Source organism: Malania oleifera, chromosome 5 (assembly GCF_029873635.1).
Source record: "Malania oleifera isolate guangnan ecotype guangnan chromosome 5, ASM2987363v1, whole genome shotgun sequence".
Classification (NCBI taxonomy): Eukaryota; Viridiplantae; Streptophyta; class Magnoliopsida; order Santalales; family Ximeniaceae; genus Malania; species Malania oleifera.
In genome coordinates, this window is record NC_080421.1 from 24,717,430 (window position 1) to 24,743,636 (window position 26,207).

At 36.2% G+C, this 26,207-nt stretch overlaps 1 protein-coding gene across 2 annotated transcripts in view; it reads left to right on the forward strand.

The window, feature by feature from the left end:
• Nucleotides 1–501: 501 nt before the first annotated feature.
• LOC131154945 (uncharacterized) overlaps nucleotides 502–26,207 on the forward strand; it is a 38,325-nt gene continuing 12,619 nt past the window's right edge. The window contains exons 1-5 of one of the 2 annotated variants that reach the window (XM_058107786.1): nucleotides 502–680; nucleotides 780–942; nucleotides 5,506–5,616; nucleotides 6,621–6,755; nucleotides 15,898–16,002. In XM_058107786.1, the coding sequence (XP_057963769.1) occupies nucleotides 589–680; nucleotides 780–942; nucleotides 5,506–5,616; nucleotides 6,621–6,755; nucleotides 15,898–16,002 (606 nt within the window). In that variant the 5' untranslated portion in view covers nucleotides 502–588. The remainder of the gene's footprint in view (nucleotides 681–779; nucleotides 943–5,505; nucleotides 5,617–6,620; nucleotides 6,756–15,897; nucleotides 16,003–26,207) is intronic. The other variant, XM_058107787.1, reaches the window with a different exon arrangement.

The following is a 26,207-nucleotide window of genomic DNA, read 5'->3' on the forward strand; positions in this document are numbered from 1 at the left end:
ATTTAATATTCACCAAGTTCTTGCAAGTCAAAACATATTTTTTTTTTAAGTACAATTTAAATCGAAAGGTATTATCACCCAATGTATTATATCTCGTAGTTACTTAGCATTAGTTTTTATTTTCTTTTATTTTTTTGGGGGATTGTGGGTATTACAATATTAATATTGGGTGTTTCAAATTTTAAAAAATATATTTAATAAATATTATATAACAGTCATTGATTTTTATTTTAATTAAATATACATTAAATTTAATATATTAGTTTATGATGTTGGAAGTAATAAAATTTTTTTCTTTTTTGAAATAATTTAATCTTCTACTTTTTTTAAGATTTATGTTTTATTAGGTAACAAAATAATACATCATCTTTTTATCTAAATGTCCACAAAATCAAGCCAATTGAGAGATCATGAGTGACTGTATACACTAACATATAAGTATTTACATTTTTATTTTATATTAATTCTATTAATAAATATTTTAACTTCTATTATATTTCCATAGAAAACTCTACTTCTCTCCCCATCCTCAGCCATAATCTAAAACTCAATTCACAGTCGCGCCGCATAATTCCAAAGTAGAATACAATGAGATTTCGTTCAGTATTCGACGCCGGTGAGCTCAGAGCAGAGTTTGAGAAGGCCCAAATCAATTATAGCTTCATCCCATTAATCTGGAAGTAATCCCCTCTCTCTCTCTCTCTCTCTCTCTCTCTCTCTGTTGCTGTAATCCCATTCGTTGTTTTATTTCTTATGGAATATATATATAAATGTTTCAGGTACGTTATTCAAAACCCTAACTGTGAATTGGATCAAGTGCCTTCACTGCCCTCAGCTGCATACCCTCTGCTTCGATCGAAGTTCAAACCCTGCACTTCCACTCTCCACTCTATCATCGATTCCTCGGACCAGGTCACCACCAAGCTCCTTGTAAAGCTGCAGGTACTCTCTCTCTCGTTCTCTCTCTCTAGACGTTCGTCATCTAAATATAAAATTGCTAAAATTTAATTGTTGTTAATGTTTGGTTGGCATTTTGAGAGTTTTTTTCTTGCTGTCAACAGCCAGAATCAATGCAATTTTTTCTTTTGGAAGCAATGGACGTACTTTAAATGCAGATAGTCATTGCTTAATTAAAGAATCTAAAGACAGATTATATTGGGAAACTTTAGTGTAGGTTACATCTGTTTGTGCACTATGGCAGAAAAATCAATGAACAATATAAGTACATAAGCAGAAAATTAATGAAAAAACGTAATGCAGTTAGCTTGAGTTGCAGGTTACCACTCTTCTAACAATGGTATCGGTGCTTAGAGGGTGCCTGTGAAATACATCTCCAAGATGAAAGATAAGTTTGTTCACAGCAGCATGTCAATAAACAGGGGTCAAATAGTCCAGATTGTTGCCTCAATATTACTTATAGTGATAATAATAAATAATAATGTAAGTCCATCGAATTAGCTAGAAAGAGGGAAAACAAAGAGTGAATAGAGAAGGAAAAGGAGAAAACTGACAGCATTGGGTTTTAGAAGTACTGTTGTTGTTGTTGTTAATGTGCGCTCCTGCCTCCTTTAAATAAAATATAGACACCATTTCATATAAGTGGATAGCCCTAGAATGCCTAGACAGACACCAACTAGGGATATACACCTTCTAAATAATGGCAAAAACATTGGCAAGAAAGAGGGGAACATAAGAAGTCATAAACTTATTTTTATTTCCAACACATTACATGTGTCTTCTTTGAGCTTTGCCATGTTAACCTGTGAAAGTAATTTGTTAATCTTATTATTATTATTTTTATTCTTGAAATTGTTATACTAAACAAACTGGAACTTTGGTTCTGTTTTGCACATCTACCTGTAGCTCTAAAGCACTGACCCTCCAACGAGGGGAATTGTTGATGTCCGACACGTACTGTACACTGATATGCCTCAGATTCCCTAACACCCCAACATGTATCGAACACTCCCTGGCCGTGCTGGACTTCTTTTTTTTTTTTTTATGGACTAATGTTAGAATGGAAAATCTGAAATGTCCAATGCTTACATAACAAAATCGGTATCATTAGAAGGCAAAAAGTCTTAGGGACCAAGTTGTAACGTTGTCAAAATTTGAGAGATTTGTTATGTTTTTCAATGAGATATATTATTTAAATTAAGCGAGCTTGCTTGCATCAATCAAGTTACCCCAAAAAAATGCTTTGACCAATGAAGAGTCAAAATATCAAATGGACCACATTATGAACATTAGATGCAAATTCAATGATGCTTGAATGCTGTTTTTATGTTTTCCATCTCCATGTCTTTGCCAACTTGCCCTGTTGTGTCTTGAGTTGTTAAGTTTTGGTATATCAACGTGTTAGACACGTTGTGTTGTACAACCGTGCTTGTATCCACGCTTCAAAGACTTGTAACATCTTAGGATTATTATAATTGGCATCACAATGTGTGTCTTCTTGGTTTATATGGTGTTTTTGCAATTATCTTTGGGGATCAATGACTTGAAACATTATGGTAAACTTTATGTTCAGAGCATTAGCTTTATGTTTGGTTTTGCTGGGAGCTATTTAGCATCATTTTTTTCCATTATTGTTTCCTATTTTTTGTTTTCATTGCAGTAAAGTGAAAAATAAGGGTCAACAATATGTTTGTCTGCATTCTAGTTTTTGGTTTCTTTTATTGAATACATAGGAGAAAATCATACACATAAATATATATAGTTTTTACTCATGGGAACTTGTTGGCACTTCAATATTCATTTTTGTGGATTAAATTATTGTACACATAATTAAATGAAGAAAAATCAAAATAATTATCTTATGAATTTAAAATAAAATCAAAGCCTTAGAATTGCTAAAAATGTAAAAAGAAAAAAGAGGAATTTTGATACTTTGTAAAAACATAAAAAATCATTCAACAACTATCTTTGTCATTTTCAACCTTCATATACAGTACAGTTATTTTTAAGCATTAAAGAGTTTGTTTTAAAACATAATAATTAGATAAATATCTCTAAATAATTCATATTTTTATTATAAAATCTTTTGATTTGTATTCTTTTGAGTTTTCATTATTCTAATGATAATTAATTGATCTGGGCTTAAGTTTATTTCTCATTTTTGATTTATTGAGGTATAATAGTGAAAGCATTAAATTGCTAGGTAGTTGGTGAAGAAAAGTTTTATGGTGATTGAAAGATGATATGATAATTAATTGGTATTTTGTTGAAGAAAAAAATGTACATTTGTTCATCAGGTTTTAAATTTTTTTGGATTTGGGAATATAACAAAATAGGTTGCTATTTTTAATGTTTAGTTTCTTTCTGTTTTTTAATAATTATTGATAACAAAACCAATCTATTAAATAGAATAAAAATTACAAAGGAAGGAGGATAAGAAATCTTCCCAGAAAGAAATAGAGAAACAAGCCAAACTACAAACAAAAAGGAAAATTACATCAAAGCTGCCTTCCAATCTCTTTGGATATCGTACACTCTTAGACCCAAATATCGAAAAAGAATATGCACAAAAAGAAGCAAAAGAAGTAAAATGCTGAAATTGGAGCCTCAAGAACTCATGAAAGTCTAAACAAATGCAGCACAAACAGCTCCAACAATGACTCACCAACCCAAATATCTTTCTGAAAACGAATTCTATCCCCAAACCCCGCTTTGAAATGTGTCAAATGAACCTGTGACGATGATATCAAACTCTGCCTTAACTAGTGTTTAGAGTAATAGCAACTAATTTAACTTGTAAGTAGGCAAAATAATTAAGGGCTCAACTAGATGACAAAATAAATGAATTTACACATGCCAAAGAATTTACATGCTTAAGCAATCTAACCTTCATATACAATAGATTGTTCTTGGAGTATTAAAGAATTTGTTTGAAAATGCAATTATTAAGTAAAATACTTTCTGAGTAATACTTATTTTTTTTATTTTAATATTTTTAATTTGTATTCGAGCTTTAAGTTTCTTTCACATGTTTGATTTATTAAGGTTCAATAGTGGCACCATTAAATTGTTGGGCAGTTGATGATAAAAATTTTTATGGGGATTGAAGAATGACATGATGATTAATTGTTATTTAGCAGGTGGCTATTAAAACCTGCTTTAAGCGCTATCAGCTATGTTATGAAATATTGTCAAATTACCTACACTCCAAGCATTTTAGTTCCCTATGGAAGGTTATTGTATGCAATTTTTCTGTGCTTGCTCAGGATTGAGAAAGTGCAATGTTTATTTATATGATGTTATTATGTAATCACGTTAACTGTGTTGAACGATGTAGTGTAACTAGAGTGAAGGCATAGTTGTTAGAATCTTACGATTTACGATTCAATTCATAAGATTCATATCAACCCTACACCAAATTGATTCAAATCTTACTAGCGAATCTAAAAACAACTAAATCATTGCGGAATCTATCGATCCACCTCGCGAATCTAATGAATTGATTTGAATCTAACGATTCAAACAATTCTATACCTATTGTATTCTTAATTTCTAATAGATCTGATTGTTTCGAAACTTTTTTTTTGTCAATTTTATTTTTAGACGATTACCTTCCTTTCCTTATCTATGTGTTTTTTGTGCTAAAAAGGAGGAGAAAATAGAACTTTAGGTCTTATTGATGAAACCATTCTTCACTCCTAGAGGAGTATAGTTTTCTGTCATTGAGAAGATGTGGCAGAACACTCCACAAAGGCGGAACTCATGTTTTATTTTGCTGTTAAAATTCAAAAGATGGTTTTTGAAGTAGTTTGTTCATTTATTGTCATTTTTTAAGATAATTATTTTTTTATTTTTAATTCAAGAAACAATATGCATGAAATATTTCTTTTAATTGTTGATAAACACAAAAAAATTCAGTCTTTTATTATTTTTTCTTGATTTGTTTCCCTTAAACTGCACAGGTTGATTTTTTTTTTTAATTTTTCTTGACTCACTCCCTTACTTCTCATTTGCTTAGGAAAAGTATACGCATGAAAAATGATTTTTTTATTGGCAAAAGTTCGAATGCATTGCACTGATTTACTTCTTATTCTGATATCAATATATGCATGTCATTTGGAATTTATTTTGGAAGTTGTACCGAATCTTACGATTTGATTCAATTCTTGATCCTTGATTCCCAAAATTAGAATTTTGATTTCCAATTCGAATCTCGATTTAACAACTATTAGTGAAGGTAATAGTGATCAATATTCCTTAAACTATATAAATTTATTATGTTTAATTATGCAAGGTTGTTGAGTTCCATTTAATCAATTTTGTATCTTCAAGTACTAATATTTTGCCCCTATTTTAGTTCTTTCTAGATTTGCAATAATTTGGAACTTCGTGTTCTTTTTTATTTTTTATTATTTTTTTTATTTTTTTTTTAGGTATAAGCATTAATGTGTGGAATTGGGTTAACATGAATGTTAGTGGAGAACTGTGTGCTAGCATAGTCACTAATGTGAGTGATTCACCTTTTGTGGTTCTTATTATCTATACCAGAATGGAGCTTTTGTGGAGGCTGTTATAATGAGATATGACACACGTCTTGGAAAATATGGTGGAAAACCTCGGCCTGGTGGTCCTAGGTCAACCTTGTGTATTTCATCTCAGGTATTGTATTTTCCTCTGTAGGCTTGTCAGAGAACTTTCAGGTTTGGGGTTCTATGTTGTCTGAGTTGTGGCTGTTAAGACAAGTAGTGGATTCACTGATTTGGAAAATTTTTTATACTTTCCCTGATTGAAACCTAATGGCTGCTTCTGGTTAATGTGACATGTAGTGACAAAGAAAATATAGAAGCTATCAGCAAAAGCTTTCTTGTAATATGACTATATTTTATGTTAAGAGTTCCCTGTGGAAGTGGTAACAACAACAACAATGCATTAATACAAAAAACTGAGTCCTCCTTTCCAGCACCTTATCTGACAAATTTTTGTGGAAAGGTTACTAGGATTAGTTCACAAGGCTTTCCTTCAAACTGCCACAGACCAAATAGAGCCAGAAAATATTTAAATGGGAGATGTAGAAGAGACGCCGGCTGTCTTTGTTAGATTACCACTTTGTCTAAAAGCTTAAGTTGTTAGCTTGTAGACCAACAATTATATCAAGCCTTGGCAGTTGATAATTCCTAAATGTGCAGGCTGACTGCTCATGGAGTGAGAAACACTGCCATGAGAAACGCTTGAGATAATTTTTATTAAAAATATCAGAAACACAAGCAAAAAGAATAGGATCAAGAACCCTGGCTGCCATGGCTTTGGTGTTAGGTTGCTCCTTCACCTACAAGCTTAAGCTTTTAAGTTGTGGGCCAATGATGTATATCAAGCCTTAACATATTTATTTGCCTTTGATTGTCTTTGAATGTGAGATTTTATGACCTGGTCAATCTCTTGGGTCAGGGCTTTGGAATCCACAAACTGTTTCTTCTCTGCATTCGTTCTTTGTGTTTTTTTTTTAATTTTTTTACAAGGAACAATTTGGGATGTTCTGCATACTTATTATTCAGGATCTACATGATGTTTGCTGTGGGAGTTTTATTTTTATGCTACTTATATAGTTATATCTATATTTTTTTTCATTTTTATTGCTGTTTTTTAAGTTTTCCTGTCTAATGTAGGTGGGCTGTAAAATGGGCTGCAAGTTTTGTGCAACTGGGAGCATGGGATTCAAAAACAATCTATCATCAGGAGAGATTGTGGAACAATTGGTGCATGCCTCTCGCTTAACAAATATACGAAATGCTGTTTTTATGGTAAATTTTATAATTTTTTTTTTTTTGTGTTGCCTGTTTTTTTTTCTTCTGAGAAAGTCTCGATATTGTTTGCAAAAAAACATGAAGTGTAGCCTGTTGTTGAGTGTGAACTGGTTTAAACTGAAGCGTTCTGGGAATTATATTTTTTATAGGAAAAGAAGTTCATTAGAAAAAAAAAAAGGGGGGAAGGATTACAACCAGTGGAGAACAGGACATCTTCCAAAGATCAAGGAAACAAGTTTGAAATGTGACTTTTGCGGCAGATGAAGATGCAAATTTTTAGAATCATAGCATCTTAATATTTAAAATAGTTGAAGTTCAAAATAATTTTTTTGACTAAAGAAGAGGAGAACTTAGAGTCTTAAGAATTTTCTTACAAAATTGCACATTTATTGTATGAATTCAGATGTCCAATTTCTTGCACTTCTTTGAATATTACTGAACCCAAGAAATAAGAAAAATGCTTTTTTTGTTGAGTTTTCTAAATATATTTGCATATTTCAGGATGACTATCACTTTGCTGGTGAAGCAAAGGGCATTCTTGTTAATGCATTATTGGGAAAAGACCTGTTGTCAAAATTTGCTTAAAGTGCATTGAAATCTGTTGAAAAGCATGTGATTGTGCTGTTGATGGCGTTGGTAGATGTGTAACATGTGTCTAGAGGCAACATCATGGTGACCAGGGTGGTGGTTTACTGATGGTGTTGCAATGTTTCATCACCCATGGTATCATGACAATATGATTATTGGATGTCAAAGGCAGAGATAATGGTTGTAGTGGGGAATGTGTTCTAATAGTTATAGTGGTGCTGGTGATGGTTTTAGACTTCTAGTGGTGATGACAGCTGAAGTTAGAGGAATGCCATGTATCTCAACATGATGTGGTTGCGCAACATTGTATTGTTAACAGGCAGCTTAGGGTTGGTTTAGTGACTTTCGGGGGGGTTGAGATAAAGGGACCCTCTTTTTCTTTTCCTATGTACTTTGGTGGTTGATGTGTTGAGCGGAATGATTTCTCATGGTCAGGGACTAGGGCTGATTATAAGGCTTAGGATAGGCAGGGATGGGGTTGATGCACCATTTTCAGTTTGCAGATGATACCTTTTTCCTCTTGGGGGATATTGTTGATAAATTCCATAAAGTTCTTTTTTGTTAAAATTCCATGAGAATATTTCAGAATTGAAGATCAACATCTCTAAGAGTTGGATACTGGGATTAGTATGATTAGAGGAGTGTGTGTTTGGCTTGGGCAAATTATTTTGCCTTTTCCTTTGCCTTATTTGGGTCTTACTTCAGGGGGCAATCCAAGATCTCTCACTTTTTGTTGTTTGGTGACTAAGAGAGTGGGTAGGATATTAAAGGAATGGGCAAGGGATTTTATGTCCCAAGGGGTTCAAATTACTCTTACTAGTGCTTTTTTTTTTTTGTTTTGTTTTTTCCTTTTTTTTTTTTGGGATAAACAAAGAAATTTGTTAGAGAAGGAGAAGAAGAGTACAATAAAAAGAAGAAGGAAGTAGAGAGGATAAGATATCCAGCTAGAAGTACAAGAAAATGAACAAAATGGAAAAAAAAAAACAAAAAAAAAATAGAAACAATATTTTTTGATTAAAAAAGAAGATATACTAAGAAAGGGAATGTACAATCAGAGTGAGGATACTAAATCTTCAAAAAGAAAAAAGAAAAAAGAAAAATAATAAAAATCATCCAAGAAAACCCCTCTTTAATCCCTTCTCATCATAGTTCACCAGATAATTCAAATTTGTTAATTCCCTTTGACCCTTCTTCGCCTAAAATTAACCACCATCAAGCTTAACTTCATTTCCTCCATGATCAGGCAACATGAGGCCCAAGTTATTCAACAAACTCTTGAGTTTGAATGTCTTTCTCAGAAATTTCTTGAACTGGAGTGGACAAAATTCCGCCTTTTACCTTTAGATCTTCTTTAGAAACATCATCCTCAAATATATTAATTCCATCTAGACCTTCTAGAGGGGGAGGCAACACATAAGATAAATCCCCTCAGAAGAGTAGTTGGATAATATATTTGCTGCTCCTTGTTAGAGGTTATTTATGTCTTTTATTATTATTATTATTATTATTATTATTATTATTATTATTATTATTATTATTATTATTGTGTTAGTATGTTAATTAGTGAGAGTTAGTAAGGATATTACCGTCATTAGAATATATTTGCTTTGTATTATAAATGGAAGGAAGACCTACCTTCAAGTTAGGTAATTTATTTAATCAAAATCTCAACATGGTTTCGGAGCATGATCCAACCTAACCCTATCATACTCAGCTGTCGTTGGAAAAACACATTCCCATTGCTGCCATACTTAGATCCACCTTACCCTTCATAATTTCAGAAAACCAACAATATAGCCAAAAACAGAACCCTCCAAAGCCTACCCTCACAAAACCCCATCGCCAAAAACAACCCCACACGCCCCCATGCGCCATTGCGTGAGAGAGTTTCTGGCCACTTTTTTTTTTTTCCTCTGACATGTTCTGATTCCTTCTCTAGACAATATTATCAAGTTGTTGGACATGTTTTTTGTCTAAAGATCCAACCTTTCAACCATGTACTCGTCATAATCCGTTATTTTTTGTTCGGTGCTTGTGAAGGATTCTTTGTGAGTGTCTTAGAGTGGTGGCAGTGTTCGAAAATTAGGATTGTGAGGTTGTGGCAGTGCTATCTCAGTTGGTAAGTCGTTCAACTTGTATGTGGTTGTGTCAGTGCTTCACGTAGTTTGTGATTGCCCCAATTAGTCTTGATTGTTCATCTTGTTTGACATTGGTGTGGCTGCAAGTTTGTGACTCTTGGGACGGAGTCTATGAATCCCAAAAATATGTTTCCTTCATTGCTGCCATAGATAACGACTCTAATTTGGATGGAAATAATTATGTTCAAAGGTATAAAGTTGTTCGGGTTTATTCAGTAGGATTAGGAAAAATTGACCATTAGAAGAGAAAATAAGTGTGGATTCAAGAAGATGCCTTGATTGTTTCCCTCTTGTGGAATTCGATGGAGCCACAAATTGCATGTATGTATATGCATCTAGATACGTGCAAGGAGATTTGAGATTATGCCAAGCTTCTACACTCTAGTAACATTACATGTGATTTATCCTAGGAGTACTTTTAGTTACAACCAGGAGGTAGGAGCATTGTAGATTATTTTGGAGAGATGAAGCGTATTCATGAGGAGCTTAACGTCGTGCAACCTATAACTGCCGATGACCGTGTGATGTAGAAGTAGAGGGAGTAGATGACACTTCTTCTAGTCTAGCGGACTTGAGACCCGAGTTTGAGGTAGTATGGTCCTAGATACTTAGTAGTGCAGAGTTGCCATCATTTGCTAATCTCCTGATTTTGCATTTGATTCTGAAAGGACAACCTTTGCTACACAGGTTGATTCTAGTTCTCTACCAAACAACTGCAGAAGTTATCAAGGTGGTTTGAGTGGTCATGGTGGTAGAGATAATTGAGGTAGAGGCACTCCTTGCAAGTGCACTCATTGTGGTTGAAGTAATCATACTATTGAGCAGTGTTGGGATCTCCACGGTAGACCTTCATGAATGGCCAATGCAGCCACCACCAACTTCACACTTTTGGGGGCTGCCAATGTAGCCACCATTGACTCCACACCTTTGGGGCTGAGTTGGGGGGTGGGGGCTACGTACCATATCCATGTCAGAGGAAGAGTATTCTAAGTTCCAACAGTGTCAATTGTCACAATAAGCTTCTCTTCCCATTGCATCTCTAGCTTAAACAGGTAATCCCACAGTGTGCTTGTCATCCAGTACTTCGCATCCTGGTCGTTGGGTCATAGATTTCGCTGCCACTGATTATATCATGGGTATACCTAATTTCTTCTCCACTTTTCGATATCCCACAAATTTACCTTGTGTTACTCTTGTTGATGGATTCACCATTGTAATCAAGGGAATCAGCTATCCAAATTCATTGTCTTGGTTATTTTTCACTGGAAAAGTTAAAACGCCTTGTTCCTGATTATCAGGTCGCTCTTCATATTGCTTCCAACCCGGTCTTTCATAAGCAGACGAAGCACATTGAAGTTGATTGCCACTTTGATCGGGAGAAACTTGTGTAGAAGCTCAATATTACCGCTTATGTGAAGTCTGATATGCAGCTTGACGATTTGTTTACCAAAGCTTTTTGGGGGGGGGGGGTGCTCGTGTTGAATTTATTTGTAACAAGTTAGGAACATATGACATTTATGCTCCAGCTTGAGGGGGAGTGTTAGAGGTTATTTATGTCTTTTAGTATTATTATTATTAAGTGTGTTAGTATGTTAATTAGTGAGGGTTAGTAAGGGTATTATTGTAATTAGATTGTATTTGATTTGTATTATATATAGAGGGAGAGACCTATCTTCAAGTTAGGTCATTCATTTAATCAAAATCTCAACACTCTCGAATTTGATCGAAAAGTAAACTCTGGTCACATTCAAATCACTACTGCCCACACTATAATCCTCCGAAACATCCCCCTATGTCTTGCAATCCTTACTCAAGCTAGCCCCATCACCAATTGGCTTCTCTATGGTTCTGCTCTATTATGCTTGCTTTCTCATTCTGCACTTGTGTTATAGGATGTTAGTGCAATCCTAAATGCTTATGAAATGTGCATGAATGACAACATTTTATCTCATCAATGAATACAAAAGTTTTGCCCTCCACACAGCCAGCAGAATCGTTCCAACTGCACCCTACCTCCTTGCTGATGATTCTGGCAGCCTCTGGATAAAACTTGCCTAGGTATGCTTTCTTCTGCCATAACTTTAGCTATGTTAGCAACTCCCCTACCCTATTGGACGAACTCGTGTTCCTGTCAATCAAGCACTGGAAAATGGCTCTGAGTATTGTGCCCTCTGTATGTATAGAAGAACATCTTGCCAAACTTGAAATCTATCCATGAGGGTCTGCAGGGCCTAAGCTCTTTCTTCTTTTTCTTTCTCAGAGATCTTTAGGAGTTCTTCATTATGTTCTACCTCAACTTGAAGCACTCCTTCCCTTCTCAAAGCAATCATTTCTTCTTTAGCCTGCAAACATATTTCCCTCTTCTGCCTGGCCATTCATTGGCACTTACGAATCATTCCTTTTTCCTTCTTATTTTGGCACTAGCTCAACTTAGCCCCAGTGGCTCTTTTTTCAGCAAACTAGAGCCTCTCTTGTAGACTGACATTTTCCTGCAACCATTCAGATCTCTGCTTCCTCAATTCCCCACTGAACTAGTCTTCTAGAGATCTTCTAATGACTGGTGGTCCCGCCTGATTAGTGTTGGTCAATTGCGGAGGTGGTGGCTGAGGGTACTCAATGCATGGGTTAACCTGCTAGAATGCCAGTCAGTGTATCCCCTATTGTCTTGCCAAAGCAAGCGCTAGTATCTACTAAGTGAATGACTTTCCTTGCATCAATAATTGTGTCAATGTTGATCTGGGCTTTGACTTGATCATAGGCAAACTCTAATATGCTAGGCCATGAGTCATGGGTATGAAATGTGCAAACCCCACCTGCCTTCTAAACATGAGTGGAGCATAGGCTATTCCACCCCAAGGGTCTAAAACTGGTACCAGGAGGAAATTACCACATTGATAAAGCTGTGAATAGCCTATCCAAGATGCCTTCCACACTATCCCTTTAGTGGTGAGATTCTGCATTTTGTGGACCCACTTTGGTTTGACAGGAAGCTCCCCCCATTGGGCATTGAAAAACTTTGTCAAGGGAATACGAATCTTGGACTATGGAGCATGAAAGTGTTCGTCTTGTCATGGTAGGTGACTCATGAACCATATAGAGCAGTGGTGCACAACACTTCAATCTTTTCTCTCCCATAGTTCTGCAATGGTTCAGGGTTCAGAAGGTTTTAGCCAAGATACCTCGGACTAGATTGCCCTCAGCTTGTACCTGAACAGAATAATGTACCACATCTCGATCAATGTATCTAAGGGGGCTTTTTGGAAAATCACAAGCCCATAGATAGATAAAGCCATGGTCTTTATGATGGCTTCTTCTTTGTCCTCCTCCTCCACAAGGGCCTTCAAGTTTTCTCAACTGATGACTCTTAACATCTTCCTCTCCTGGGATATGGTGATCTATCTTGCTAGCTTTGATTCCTATTGCCCTGTACATTCTTTTTCTTTGTGCACCGGGCTCCCCCCCCCCCCCCCCCCCTCCTCCCCCCATCCCCTTTTTTGAAGGGTGTGACAAGTCTCAAGTGTAGGAGAGTAGTGTACTCCTCTAAAGTTCATGCCATATTTGTCCCACTGAAGGTGAAACAACTATAATCTGGGTTCCAAAACTGCACCAAAACTTTTTATCACATTCAAGGCCATTGTAATGAGCAGAAGAAAACCCATGTGTCCATATTGCTTAGAGAACTCGAGGTGCCTTTTCACCGACTAGCCTGACTAGATAGACCTCAACTCTCTTCATGTTTGCCCTTGGTTCAACTTTGATATGGGCTGGTAGTACCACGTCCATTCCTTTGATTAAGCTGTTTCTGTGTGTACGCGCTGCTGGCCTTCTACATACTCTTGGACTTTGTGTTCACATTTTGTGTGAATCATTATTATACCGGCCATAGGACTTTCTAGGACACTGATAAAACCTTGTTAAAGTCGTGTAGATGCCTAGAATGAATGCAAGTTTAATTAATTATGCAACAAATACATGGGTTAAAGGGTTTTATTAATGCTAACAGGCCCTATTTAACTGGAGTCATTGGTGGTACTTCCAGGATTAATACTGCTCTCTAATCCCTGATGTGTAACAAATAGATAATCAAAACAAATAATCCCACTATAAGGTTAAATAGATGGGGTCAGTAGTGAAGGATAAAGCTCCTGGCCCGAACCAGGTAATTTCTTTCGTCATGGGGTCACATATGAGGCTCTACCCTAGGAAGGAAGACTAAGGTTGTGTATGTGGGGTTTAAGCTCTACATCCTATTTCCGTGAGGTTCATAGTTGAAATGAGAATGTTAAAGTGGAATGAGTGGTATAATGTTAAAAGATAAATTAAGGAATGAATATATTTTTGTTAAGTTAGGCATAGCACCTAGAAGATAAGGGAGGGGTGTCATTTGTGCATATGCAACTTAGGCCAAATGATGCACCAGTGAAAAGAAATGAGCTAGGTGCTAGTAGTGGCAGTGGAAGGGTAGGGTAAGACCGTAGACCTTAAGTAACTTGGAAGGAATTGGCAAGTAAGGATTTAATAGGCCCTTAATTTGTTGCAGGAAATTGCTCGCCTAGTGGGACTTCTTGTTGTTTAATAGAAGAGAGGTCCATGAGCTAGCTAAGTTGTAGAGAGTTTTGGATTCTTCTGCCCTCCACTCAATGTGTGATTTACATATTTGGTTAGGGGATAACTTTGGTTTCTTCTCTTCTCTATCGATTTTATCGATTTCCATCCATGTATCGAAGTCTTGACTTCTTATTTTTCCCTCTGGAGAAAATGTAATTGGAAGGCTAAGATCCCTTCTAAAGATCAATCCATTTACTTGTACTTCATTTTTTAACAGGACTAATATTGATGACTCATAGCTGGTGAGGAGACCCAATAAGATGATCACTCCAGATATTTGCATGATGCATTTGGAGTCTTGTGAGGTGAATGAGTATATTTGTCCACATTGGCACGTGGCTGGACACCTTTGGATAGCACTCTTTTACTTGTTTTGTGAGGCATGAGTGGCTGCACAAGTTGTAGATGACTTCATGTTTGTAAAGTTTTGAGGTTTAAGGAAAAGCAAGAAAGGTAGAATTTTGCGGAGTTGTGCTCTGCATGCTGTTTTTTTGGACATTGTGGATGGGGAAGAATGTGAGAATTTTCAAAACAAAAGGGACATCTTCCTGTGTGTTAAGGGATAGAGCTGCTTTTGGGTGTTTTAGGGGATTTCTTTGTTTGGTTTGCAAGGCGATTGGAGGGCTACCCCGCTGTAATTGTCTTTTAGTTTTTCTATAGGATGTGTCCAACACTTGTATTTTTTTCTTCTCTTTCACGGCAGTCAAAGGCTTGTTGTGCAGGTTAGAAGAACAGATAAGAAGAAGAGGAAGAGACGAAGTGAAAAAAGGAGAAAAGAGGCTAGATGTTTCTGACTGATCAAGGATAAAAAATGCAGCTGAAATCCCAAAAAAAAAAGGCAGAAAAATTTAAAAACAACATACAAAAAGGGGTCACAACTGCTCTGATTAAGAGAAGTGAAAGCTGGTTGACTTTCAATGACTTCTCGGAAGAAGAAGAAGAAGAAGAAGAAGAAGAGAGCTAGGTTGGCTTTCAATTGATTGTGAATCGATAGAAGAAGAGAAAAAGAAGAAATATTGGGTTAGCCTTCAATCGATTGTGACTCATTGAGAATTCTTGAGAGTCCAGAGATGTATTTGCAAAATAATACAAAATGTAATCTAGCACTTTTGTGTGAGTGTTTTTTTCTTTCTTTCTTTCCCTCTATTTTTTTTTTCTTTTTTTCCAGTCATAGACATTTAGAAGGTGTAGGTTAAAAGAGGAAAAACAAGCATAAGTGAGAAATAAATGAGGCATGCTTTTAAGGCGCTTCGCACCCCATGCATGTCAGGTTGAGTTTACCTCTATGAGGCACAAAAGCCATTGCCTTGCTGCACCTTGTGCCGTTGTGCCTCAGCATGCCTTTGACTACTACGTCTCTTTCATTATTGAATTTCTTTTATCTAAAAAATAACACAAATGCTTGAAACCTATCAAGAGTTTTCTGGCTCCTCAATAAGTTTGGCTGGAGTATATTATTATTCATGCTAACTATGTTCAACTTGGAAGAGTGCCACAACAGTCCTTGGTCCTCAAAAAACTTTGTACAATTATTATTTATTTGCATGACCACAAACCATGTTTTCAAGCAAAAATAGATGTTGTTTGTGTTTTAAATTTCTACATGTATATATTTATATTTTCTTTTGTTTTTTTCCCCTGGGGGAGGGGAGGGGAGGGGTTATGTGGATTTGTCTGTGGTTCTATGCTTCTACTCTCAATTTGCAGTTTGTGTTGTGATTTTCATGATACTATATCGGTCAAGTGTTATAGTTTTAAAGGAACTAAAATTATGTTTACTTTCTGACTATTAAATCTGTGAGCAGGGAATGGGGGAGCCTCTGAATAATTATACTGCTTTAGTAGAAGCTATCCGTATAATGACAGGATCTCCATTTCAGCTGTCACTGAAGAGAATCACTGTGTCAACTGTATGTATTCAAACTGATGTTATGTCTATACTTCTTTGTTGCTTTTTGCACATGAGCATACATCAAGTTCATAATTTCCTGTTTTCTCAGGCTTGACATTCCTTTTTTTTTTTTTTGGTTTTTTAATTGCCAAATTTTGCCTATTAAATTGATTTGGAATCGTATCCTGTACAATGCCTTCTTATGTGATAAGATTCCTGTCTCTCGTTTATCCCACTAGTGGTAGATCCTCTACCACCTCTCCCATCTGCTCACGTGTGGGGAAGTGGAATAGGGAGCCATAACCCCAAATTTTTATTTTTTTAAATTATGGTTGTAATTTTCAATATTTTTATTAATATTATATTAGTGCTCCCTCTTTTTTGGTTCCTTTAAATGCTTATTGAGAATAGGAAACATAATAGGAGGAGCTTATCATCCTTCAAAAATCCCTCTACATCCTTTCTAAATTTTGAATTTAAAGCCTTTTGCGATCACCTTGGATGGTGTAACTGTGTTCCTCTAAATCCTTTTATCTTCTATGAAGTATGAACTAAGGTTAAGAATTTTAGTAAGACATCTTACAAAAAATTTTTAAAATAGTCTTTCCTCTTTTCTCTTATGTTTAATACTAAAAATTTTGATTTTCTTTAATTTATTGTTTACTTAATCATTAATACAGTAATACTGTAATAAATTCTTTTGAAACGAACTATAATGACATTGCCATAATTTTAAATTACAAGGATGCAAATGAAAAGTCAACATTTAAAAGGCAAATTTTAATAAATTGTTTATCTTTCTACTTTCTCTTCAAAGATTAGGTTTTAGAAACATTGATTAAGTTATATTTTGAATTTTTATGGTATGTTTGTTCTATAATTTTTTTCTAATTTCTCATTTAATGTATTTGTTTTATACTTTTATTTTATTTTTAACCATGTGTATGTGTGTGTGTGTATGTTTTTATGTATGTGTATGTATGTATGCATGCATTTATATATGTATGTATACATTTGTGTGTATATAGTAATATATTTGTTTCTTTTTTCGGATACAATAACTTTTATTATATATATTTTTTGGTGTTTAATCAATAAGTTGACTAGGATAGAGTGTCTTAGAAAATAAATTTGGTTTTATGCCTAGGAGACTTATTATAGAAGCTATATATCTTTTAAGAAGATTAATGGAAAAATTCAGGGAAAAGAAGAGGGGCTTGCATATGGTGTTTATTCACTTAGAGAATGTGTATGATAGGGTACTTAGGGAAGTTCTATGACAGATTATAGAAAAAAAAAAGGGCATATGTAATAGGTATACTGATGTCATTAAGGATATGTATAATGGAATAATGATTAGCGTTAGGACTACAAGTGGAGAGGCTGAGGAATTTTCGATTATAATAGGTGTACATCAAGAATTTACTTTGAGCCTTATCTTTTTGCTCTATGATGAATGAACTTACTAGGAGTATCCATGGTGTATGTTGTTTGCATGTGTCATTGTATTGATTGATGAAACTAGGGGTGGTGTAGAATTTGAGTTAGAATTATGTAGAGAAACTTTAGAATCTAAAGATTTTTAGGATAAGAAGAATTAAAATAGAATATATGAAATGGAATTTTAGTCATAATAGGAAGAATATTGGAGAAAAAGTTAAACCTGATGGTCAAGAAATCAATAACACTAGTAGTTTTTGATGCCTTGGATCTATTATGCAAGTTGAAGGAGAAATTGAAGAAGATGTAATGCATAGTGTTAAATTAGTTTGGGTAAAGTGGAGAAGTGTTTCAAGCATGCTGTGTGATTGTAGAATACTCTTAAAATTAAAAGGGAAGTTCCATAGGACGGCTGTAAGACCAACTATGCTGTATGGATCAAAATGTTGGATGACTAGACACAGCATATTCAAAAAGTAAAAGTGTTGAGATGAAAATGCTAAGATGGATGAGTGATATAATGTTAACAGCTAAATTAAGGAATGAACAAACATAGTTGCAATAAGTTAGGTGTAGCTCCTGAAGAAGATAAGATAGGAAGGGACAACTCACGTGGTTTGGGCACTTGCAATGTAGATCAAATAGTGCACTAGTGAGGAGGAGTGAGCTAGTTATTGTGATGACCAATAAAACAGGTAGGGTAGACCTAAAATAACTTGGAATGAGATAGTAAGGATTTAGTAGCTTTGAATGCTTTGGAGGAAATTGCCCATGATTATGTAAATTGGTTGAAAATGATTCATGTAGGCGACCCCACCTGGTGGAACTTATAGCTTGGTTTGTTGTTGTTGTTAGCACACAAATATAAAAATTAATGTTGTAATTATATTGAAGACTATTTAGTATATATGATCATAATTATATTTTAATAAATAGAATTTAAGACTTGTAATTTTTAGTACAAAAATTTTATGTCTCATCCCAAAATAATAACTCAATGGCTCATCAAATTGCAAATAATATATGAAAAAAGGTCTACAACATGAAAGACATAATTTTTTTACCAAATCTAATCTCGTTACTATCTCTTGGTATGCCATTGCGTGCCTCCTTATGTGGATAAGATTCTTGTATCTTGTTATTAACAGTCTTCCCTTTCATATTGAATTGCTAATACTTTCAAATAGTTTCTTGTTATTGCTCAGATTAATGAGGATATGACTAGTGTATTGTTTACCCATATTAGAAGAGAATGCCATTTTAGTAATTAGGTGGCCCAAGTTGGGGGGGGGGGGGGGGGTTTACTTTTGTTTCCTATGTTCTATTAGTATTAATGTATAAAGAGGGCATACCTTGAGCTGTATGAAAACTCTAGGGCACTGCTGACTTGGGCTTTCCCTCTGAGCACTCCTTATCACCCAAGGACTTCAATGACACCTCGTTCGATTGCCCACCAACGTCATCAGCTTGCTCGAGATGAGTCTTTTGTGACCTAGGAATTCCATAGAAGATTAAAGTTTCCTTGACACAGGTTGGGCCTTCAGAAGAAGAAAAAGGAAAGAATTGAGTTGCATCGGAGGATGGGGGGAAAGGGCTGAGAAGGAGGGAGTCCAAATAGAAAGTTACTAGTGCTGAAGTTGGAGGGCCCCAAACAAAGGCTTGCCCCTATTTCCTTAACACGAGCAAATAACTTGGGCCTAAAAGGGCCTGGTCCAAAAGATTCAAAAACAAGATCATTTGGTGCCTTCATATGCTTGCGTTCTTGCTGAATGACACACACGAAGGATCACATGTCTTCACTCACCTTCCCCAGCCCCATCTTTTGCAACTTCTTGAGAATGAGGTTGATACAACCGCAATAAGGATAGGGGCACTCAATCTCTGAAGGAGTCATCAGTACTACTATTACTTTGAGATAGGGAGTGACTTGGTTTTTTAACTAGCATGAGTGAATTGAGGGCTCCTTCATCTTTGACAAAGTTTTGTAGTATGATTTCTGTTTAGGGATCACTTTTATTCCCAGCTCAGCTATAATGCTAGTGATTTTTCTCTTAAGACTCGAGCCCTTCAAGTCGAACCTTTCTAGAAGGCTGCAAACCTTCATCTTACACTGTTGATCTCTGTTAGGGCAAGGAACCTACTGAAAATGTTTTCCTTGAGTTGTAGGATCAAGGTTTTTCCTTAAGAGGCAAATGGGATGCCCCTTGGGTCATTGGGGGAGATACCAACTTGGTTTTTTTATATCCACGTGAAAGGAGCAGGAGAACCTCAAAGACAAACAGGGTGGAGGAGTCCCATGACTTCATCAATGGTTGTCCCTTTATTAACATTCCCCTCATTGGAGGCCCTTTTATGTGGTCAAGCTCTAGAGAGGCTTCTTCATTCTCAAGGGTTGACAAATTCTTAATTTTCACCGACAAGGAAGTACATTTCCATAAAGTTTCCCAGTATTGCTTCCGCGACCCATTTTGGATCACTTCCCATCCTTTTAAGTGGGCGGCTAGCTCTATTCTATTTTGAAATATGCAGCTTAAGATGACGGATTTGACAAAATGGATAAAAGTCCATTAATCCGAACTAAATCCAACTTGCTTAAATTGACTAATAACTGATCCACACCTTAAATGAGTTGATTATGGTTTAAAATTTTTTTATCTGCCTCTAAATGAGTTAGTTGGTGGATTTAGGATTTTATCTGATGGATATCCGCTTATCCGCTAACAATTTATGTTTAAATTCTTTGATAATACCACATACCTATACTTATTGGGCATCAATTCAATTAGTATAAGCTCTATTGGCTAAGGAGTCCCGCACTCCCAACTCTTGTATGGTATGCATCTTTGGGTCTGTCCCATTCCCACATTCAAACTCAAGCCTAGATACTCAATTTTCTCGCGATCAAAATAAAAGCCTCCAAATTCTTGTTTTGAAAAATAAAAATTTATAATTTTGTGATTAGTTATTAATTGTTTAACAATTACCAAATTATAATTTTAAAAATATCTTAAGTTACTATGTTACAAAATCAATTGTTCATCATATGGTAAAATTATATTAGGGATGAGTATGATGGTTTATCTGCCATCTGTCTCGGATTATCCGATGCAAACCGCTATAAATCCGTAACTTTAAATGAGTTGGATACGGATTGTAATATCCTTACCTGATAATTTGCCTAATTTGCTATGGATTATCCGACCCGTTCCGCTTTGCCAAGTCTACATTTGATGAATGGGTCAAGCAATGGTGGATTGATATACATTTTAAAGGGAAGGAAAGCTTTGTGGTTGCCTTGAAATTGAAGGATCTAATAGAGAAACTGGCTGGAATGAGAATAGTTTCAACAACATTAGCTCAAAAAATGAATGCGATCCTCAATGGCATAAAGGAGCTGGACGAAGAAGAGCTTAGAGGCCTTAATGTCGAGTGTAGGTCTAGAAGACTTACACTTAAAGAACTTGCTAAAGTCATCAACATGGAAGAAATTGCTTGGAGGCAAAAAGCTAGGGCTCTTTGGTTGAAGGAGGGGAGAAGAATAGTAGTTTTTTCCACTGAACTGCTAATGCTAACTGAATGTTCAACATGTTGACAAGAATTGAAGTGGAGAGGGAGATTCTAGTTGTTGACAAGAATTGAAGTGCTCTAGCTCAAAAGGGCCTTCGAGGAAGAGGAAATTGTTCAAGCTCTCAAGGGCTGCAATATAGATAAAGCTCCTGGTTCCCAAGGCTTCACTCTGGTACCATTTTTTTTTTCCCAATAGGAACTGGAGTCTTCTTAAGCAGGATATAATCTGTGTTTTAGGAAATTTTCACAGAAAAAGCAAATTTGTGACTGGTGTCAACTCAACCTTCGTCTCCTTGATTCCCAAGAAAATGGGGGCTTGCAACATCAAAGATTTGCGCCCAATTTGCCTGGTTGGTAGCTTTTATAAGCTCCTTTCCGAAGTCTTCGCACCGAGGCTTAAGAATGATATTTGGGAAGTTATTGGGACGCACAAGCATGCCTTTGTAGCAGGCAGGCAGATCATGGATGCTGCCCTGATTGTGAATGAAGTTGTGGATGCCTATATTAAGGAAAAGAAAACCATGGAGAAGGCAATTGTCCATGTGAATTGACATTTTTGTTGTATATTGTGAGAAGAATGCGTTTTGAGGAACTCTCGTGCAGCTGGATCTATCAATGTATTTCTACCCTCTCACTCTTAGTGTTCATCAATGGCTGCCCTATGAACTTTTTTCGTTCATCCCGAGGTTTGAGGCAAGGGGATCCCCTCAAACCCTTATTGCTCATGGTTATGGAAGTGCTGAGCCTTAAGATAAATAAAGCCAACGTAGGACACCTACGAAAGGGGCTTTATATTTGGAAGAACAGTACAAATCTGGTTGTCTCCCATCTCTCTTTTGCAGATGACACTATAATTGTTTTTGTGAGGATGATCCTGAGCAAATCCTCAATCTCATGTGTGTTCTCCTAAGGTTCGAAGCAGTTTCAGGCCTGAAAGTGAACTTGGACTAGAGTGAGCAGGGACTTGCGAATGTAGGCCTCTACTTGCAGGCCTGTTAACGTGTAAGCTGGGGGCTTTTCCTATTACCTATCTCGATGTTTCTCTGGGAGCCATTTAAAGATAAGGGGGTTTGGGACCCCATGGTTGAAAGATTTGAAAGAAAACTTCTTCATTGGAAAAGGAACTGCCTGTCCAAAGGAGGAATACTCATATTGATTAAAAGCATTTTATCCAACCTCCTGGTTTATTTTACGTTTCTTTTCCTCATCCCTATTTTAGTAGCTAGGAGGTTGGAAGGTATTCAAAAGTGATTTCTATGGGGGAACACAGTTACACAGGTGAGGATTTTACATATCATCTTGTCAAATGGGGGTGGTTAAGCAACCTATGTGAGAAAGGAGGGTTAGGTTTAAAATCTCTTTTCACTTTCAACAAGGCCCTCTTGAGAAAGTGGCTCGGGAGATTTGCAAGGGATAGGATCCATCTCTGGAGGAAAGTCATTGCCACTAAATATGGTCTTCATCATAATGGTTGGGCCTCTAAAGAGATGAGTGGAGCTCTTGGTGTTGGTGTTTTGGAAATTCATTGGAGCATGGGATAAATTCTTCTTATTTATTTTCAAGTGGTGAACAGGGATAATGTTTTCTTTTGGCATGATATCTAGAGTTGCAAGTTCCTATTTAGCCAAAAATACCCTTCTATCTTCAGGCTGACCTGTGACAAAGATGCCTTTATTTGGTAGCACTTTGAGCTAACTGATCATGGGATGTTATGGGATATTCCCCTGATTAGGAATGCCTTGGGAATTTGATAATTTGACAGAATTCCTTAGCAGCCTTTCTAAAACCTTGTGCTGAACACAATCAATGAGTCTAAGGGGACCTAGGATAAAATGAGAAATTTATGGTGAGATCCTACCATCCTCAACTCTCCAACAGGAAACAACAGCAAATTCCCTTAGAAACTCATTTGGAAAACTGCAGCCTCCACAAAGGTTGCTTTCTTCACATACGAGGCTACTCTGAGGGAAATTTTGTAGGCATTGACAACCTTCGAAAAAAAGGGATTGCCTCTCATTAAAAGGTTCTACTTATGTCTAAATTAGGCTGAATCAGTTGAGCACATTCTTTTGCACTGCTCCTGGACTAGAAGTTTTTCGAACTTGGGCCTTTTCCCTGATCAAGCAGAAGTGGGTCACTGCCGGTATTGTGAAGGGTGAGCTATGGGCTTGGAAAGGTATCATTTCTGGTAAGGAAAGAAGGCTCTTTCCCTCATCTCCCTTGCTTTCACCCCTGCATGTTGTCAAGGATTGTTGGATAGTTGGGCAACTATGGTAGCTGATTGGCATGGTAGGTTGGTTGCAAGAGATATTAGTTTAATCCTTGATTTGCTTGACACCCTACAGTGAGGGGATCTCCATTGTACTTACATTGTTGTACTTTTATTGTATTAGGGTGACATCCCCATGATGTCCTTAAATAATCTTTCTTTGCTGATAAAAAATACTCCCCCTCTCTAATCCTAAGAGCTCTGTTTTCTTCATTGAAATTTCAATTTATTTCAGATTTGCAATATGGTATCAAAGTGCTAAACTTCTCTAACATAGATTAATCAAACTTAGTTGCAGCAACTTCTCTTCCTTTCTTCAATTTGCTCCCTTGTCAACTCTTAAAATGGTGACATCTTTTCTGGTTTGAGGGTTGTTTACAGTTTCGTTTCCTTCTCTTCTCAACCATGAGCAACTCTTGTGGGTGTTGTGTGGCACATGGTAGTTTGCTGATGTAAAGGAAGTCATGTACTCTTTTTTTTACAGAGTGCTGTTTCCATTTTGATGCTTCCTCAGATTGGTTTGCAGAGTGATGATACTGTTATGATGTTGTGATTGTACATTACTCCTGGTCATGCCTATATATAATTTTAGCTGTTGCCAGGTTGTTTAATGAGTATACTTGATCAAAAATTTGTTTGGTATGTAAGAATGGAGTGAAATTGATCTTTATAATTTTGCATACCATAAATTTTTCATTCCATCCGTCTTCAATACCATACCTTTCTAGCATACCAAATATTGGGTTTATGATTCCTCCCAGGACACTATAACTTTTGTTATGTGGTCGTAGCTGCCTCTTGAAGTTTTGGACCTCTGAAGTTCTAAAATTTGTTTTGTGCTAGTGTGTGCTGCCCGACTGTGTATTGTTGCTGTGTTGTTCATTCCTCGTGTTGGTGTGTGCTGATTGTGGTGCATTGGAGGTGGTGGTGCTAATGACCTTGACAAATAAAGCTTCTGCTGATACTGATAACCTGCAAATCACAACCATCAAATTGGTTGGATCCTCCAACTACTTGTTGTAGTCTTTTGCGAGTGCACATTAACACAAAATGGAAGTCCATCTATCTGCCACATTCTCCTCCATCTCCAGATTCTAGGGATTATGAAGATTGAATGGAAGAGAATAACATATTGCTTGCGTGGCTGTGTAATAGCATGGGGCTATGAATTGCTACGAACATGATGCTTCTTTGAACAACAAAAGCCGGGTAGGATCATCTTTGTGAAAGCTTCTTATAAGATAAATGTTTTTTACCTTTGTGAGAAGTTTTTCAAATGTCACCAAGGTCAATGAGTGAGTGTAATAGCACTCTTAAGGTTATGCTGGAGTGGAGGAACTCATTATCTACCGATCACTTAGTTCTGATGTTGAGATGATTAAGAGGCAATGACCAAAGTTCTAGGTTGTCAAGTTTTTCTCTGGGTCTGGGTTGAGTCCTGAGCTTCAACCCTTCCATGATCAGATTCTTGTCTGTGAATCCATATTATCCATGAATAAGCATATGGTAAAAGCCAACAAATCATCAAAGATGATGCTTAGTTCTCCTCTCAAGCTTTTTCTTGTTATTCTGCCATGGTTGCATTGTGTCTAGCTGTGCTTAGAGATGTGTTGGAGAACAACTGAACAAGGCCGAGGTTGGGATTGCAGTTGAGGCAGATGTAGTGTATTAGGAGTTGGACAAGGAGTTCATTGTGCAATTCTTGCATTTGCACACATTTTGACAAGGAAAATTATATCGTTGATCACTGTTTGGAATCTCCATAGAAAATTGACTTGGGCTAATGAGTTGTTTGCTGACAGTGATTCTACTTTTGGCACTTCTGAGTGTGCCCAGTTGGGAGTTTTAAGTACATCTTCTACTGCATCTCATGAAGAGTAGAACAATCTTTTCTTTTTCTATCCAGACTCAAGTATCATAGTAATTTATTGCTTTCCCTTGTTAACTCAGATATTTGGGGTCCTTAAAGAGGCAAGAATTTGGATAATTACCAATATTTCATATCCTCTGTGAATGATTTTTCCCAAAAGACAGGTCTGAATTTCTTAATTTATTCACTCAAGCACTACACACATCCAGCTGATGTACATATGTGGCCCATGCGCAGAGTGACTCACAAAAAATGCTGCTAGCTCACCAAGTAACTGTTCATGCTTGAGCTTGTTGATTCCACTGGGAAATAAAAATTTAGTTTGGCATTGATTTCAAAATTTTCAATGTGATAATGCACTTTAATTTGTTCAAAATGAGCTTTACTAAATGGATCATTTATCATTATGTGAACTTTTCCCTCAACAGAATGGAGTATTTGAATGGAAAAATAGACATTTACTTGATGGTCTCTGCACTTTCATGTGCATGTTCTTAGAACTTTTTGGACTGATGCTCTCTTCTTGATGCAACATGCAAACAATATCTGTTTTAATTTCCTAATTTTCATCATATTTTTGTTTGTTTTGTCTTCAAGATTCTATGATATTATGATCTTAGTTGCAATATTCCATTTCCAGGGTGTACTATTACTTAGGCAACTGGAATTTTTTGTTTAGTTAATTTTTAACTTAGTTTCCCTTTCCCTCCAAGCATTCTAATCTAACCTTATAAAAGGCCCTAATGTGTTAGGTTTTTTGGGGCATTGAAATTTTGAATTTAAGTTGCTGGACATTGATCTTGCATCAAGTGGTAGCAAAGTAGACTCCAGTTTGACTTAGTTGTTGGTGTTATTAGACAGGGTTTGTGATTTTTACTTAAATCACCACCGCTTTTGCAGGGCTGTCTGAGTTTTAACTCAGAACTTGCAAGGTTTGCGATTTCAACTTAAATCACCTCCACCATTCAACATCAACTACCACAATCCATCCACCACTTCTGTCTGCAGACATAGATACATATATATATATATGAGGGCGGACCTTGGATCAATGGTAAAGTTGCTCCTTTGCAAGGTC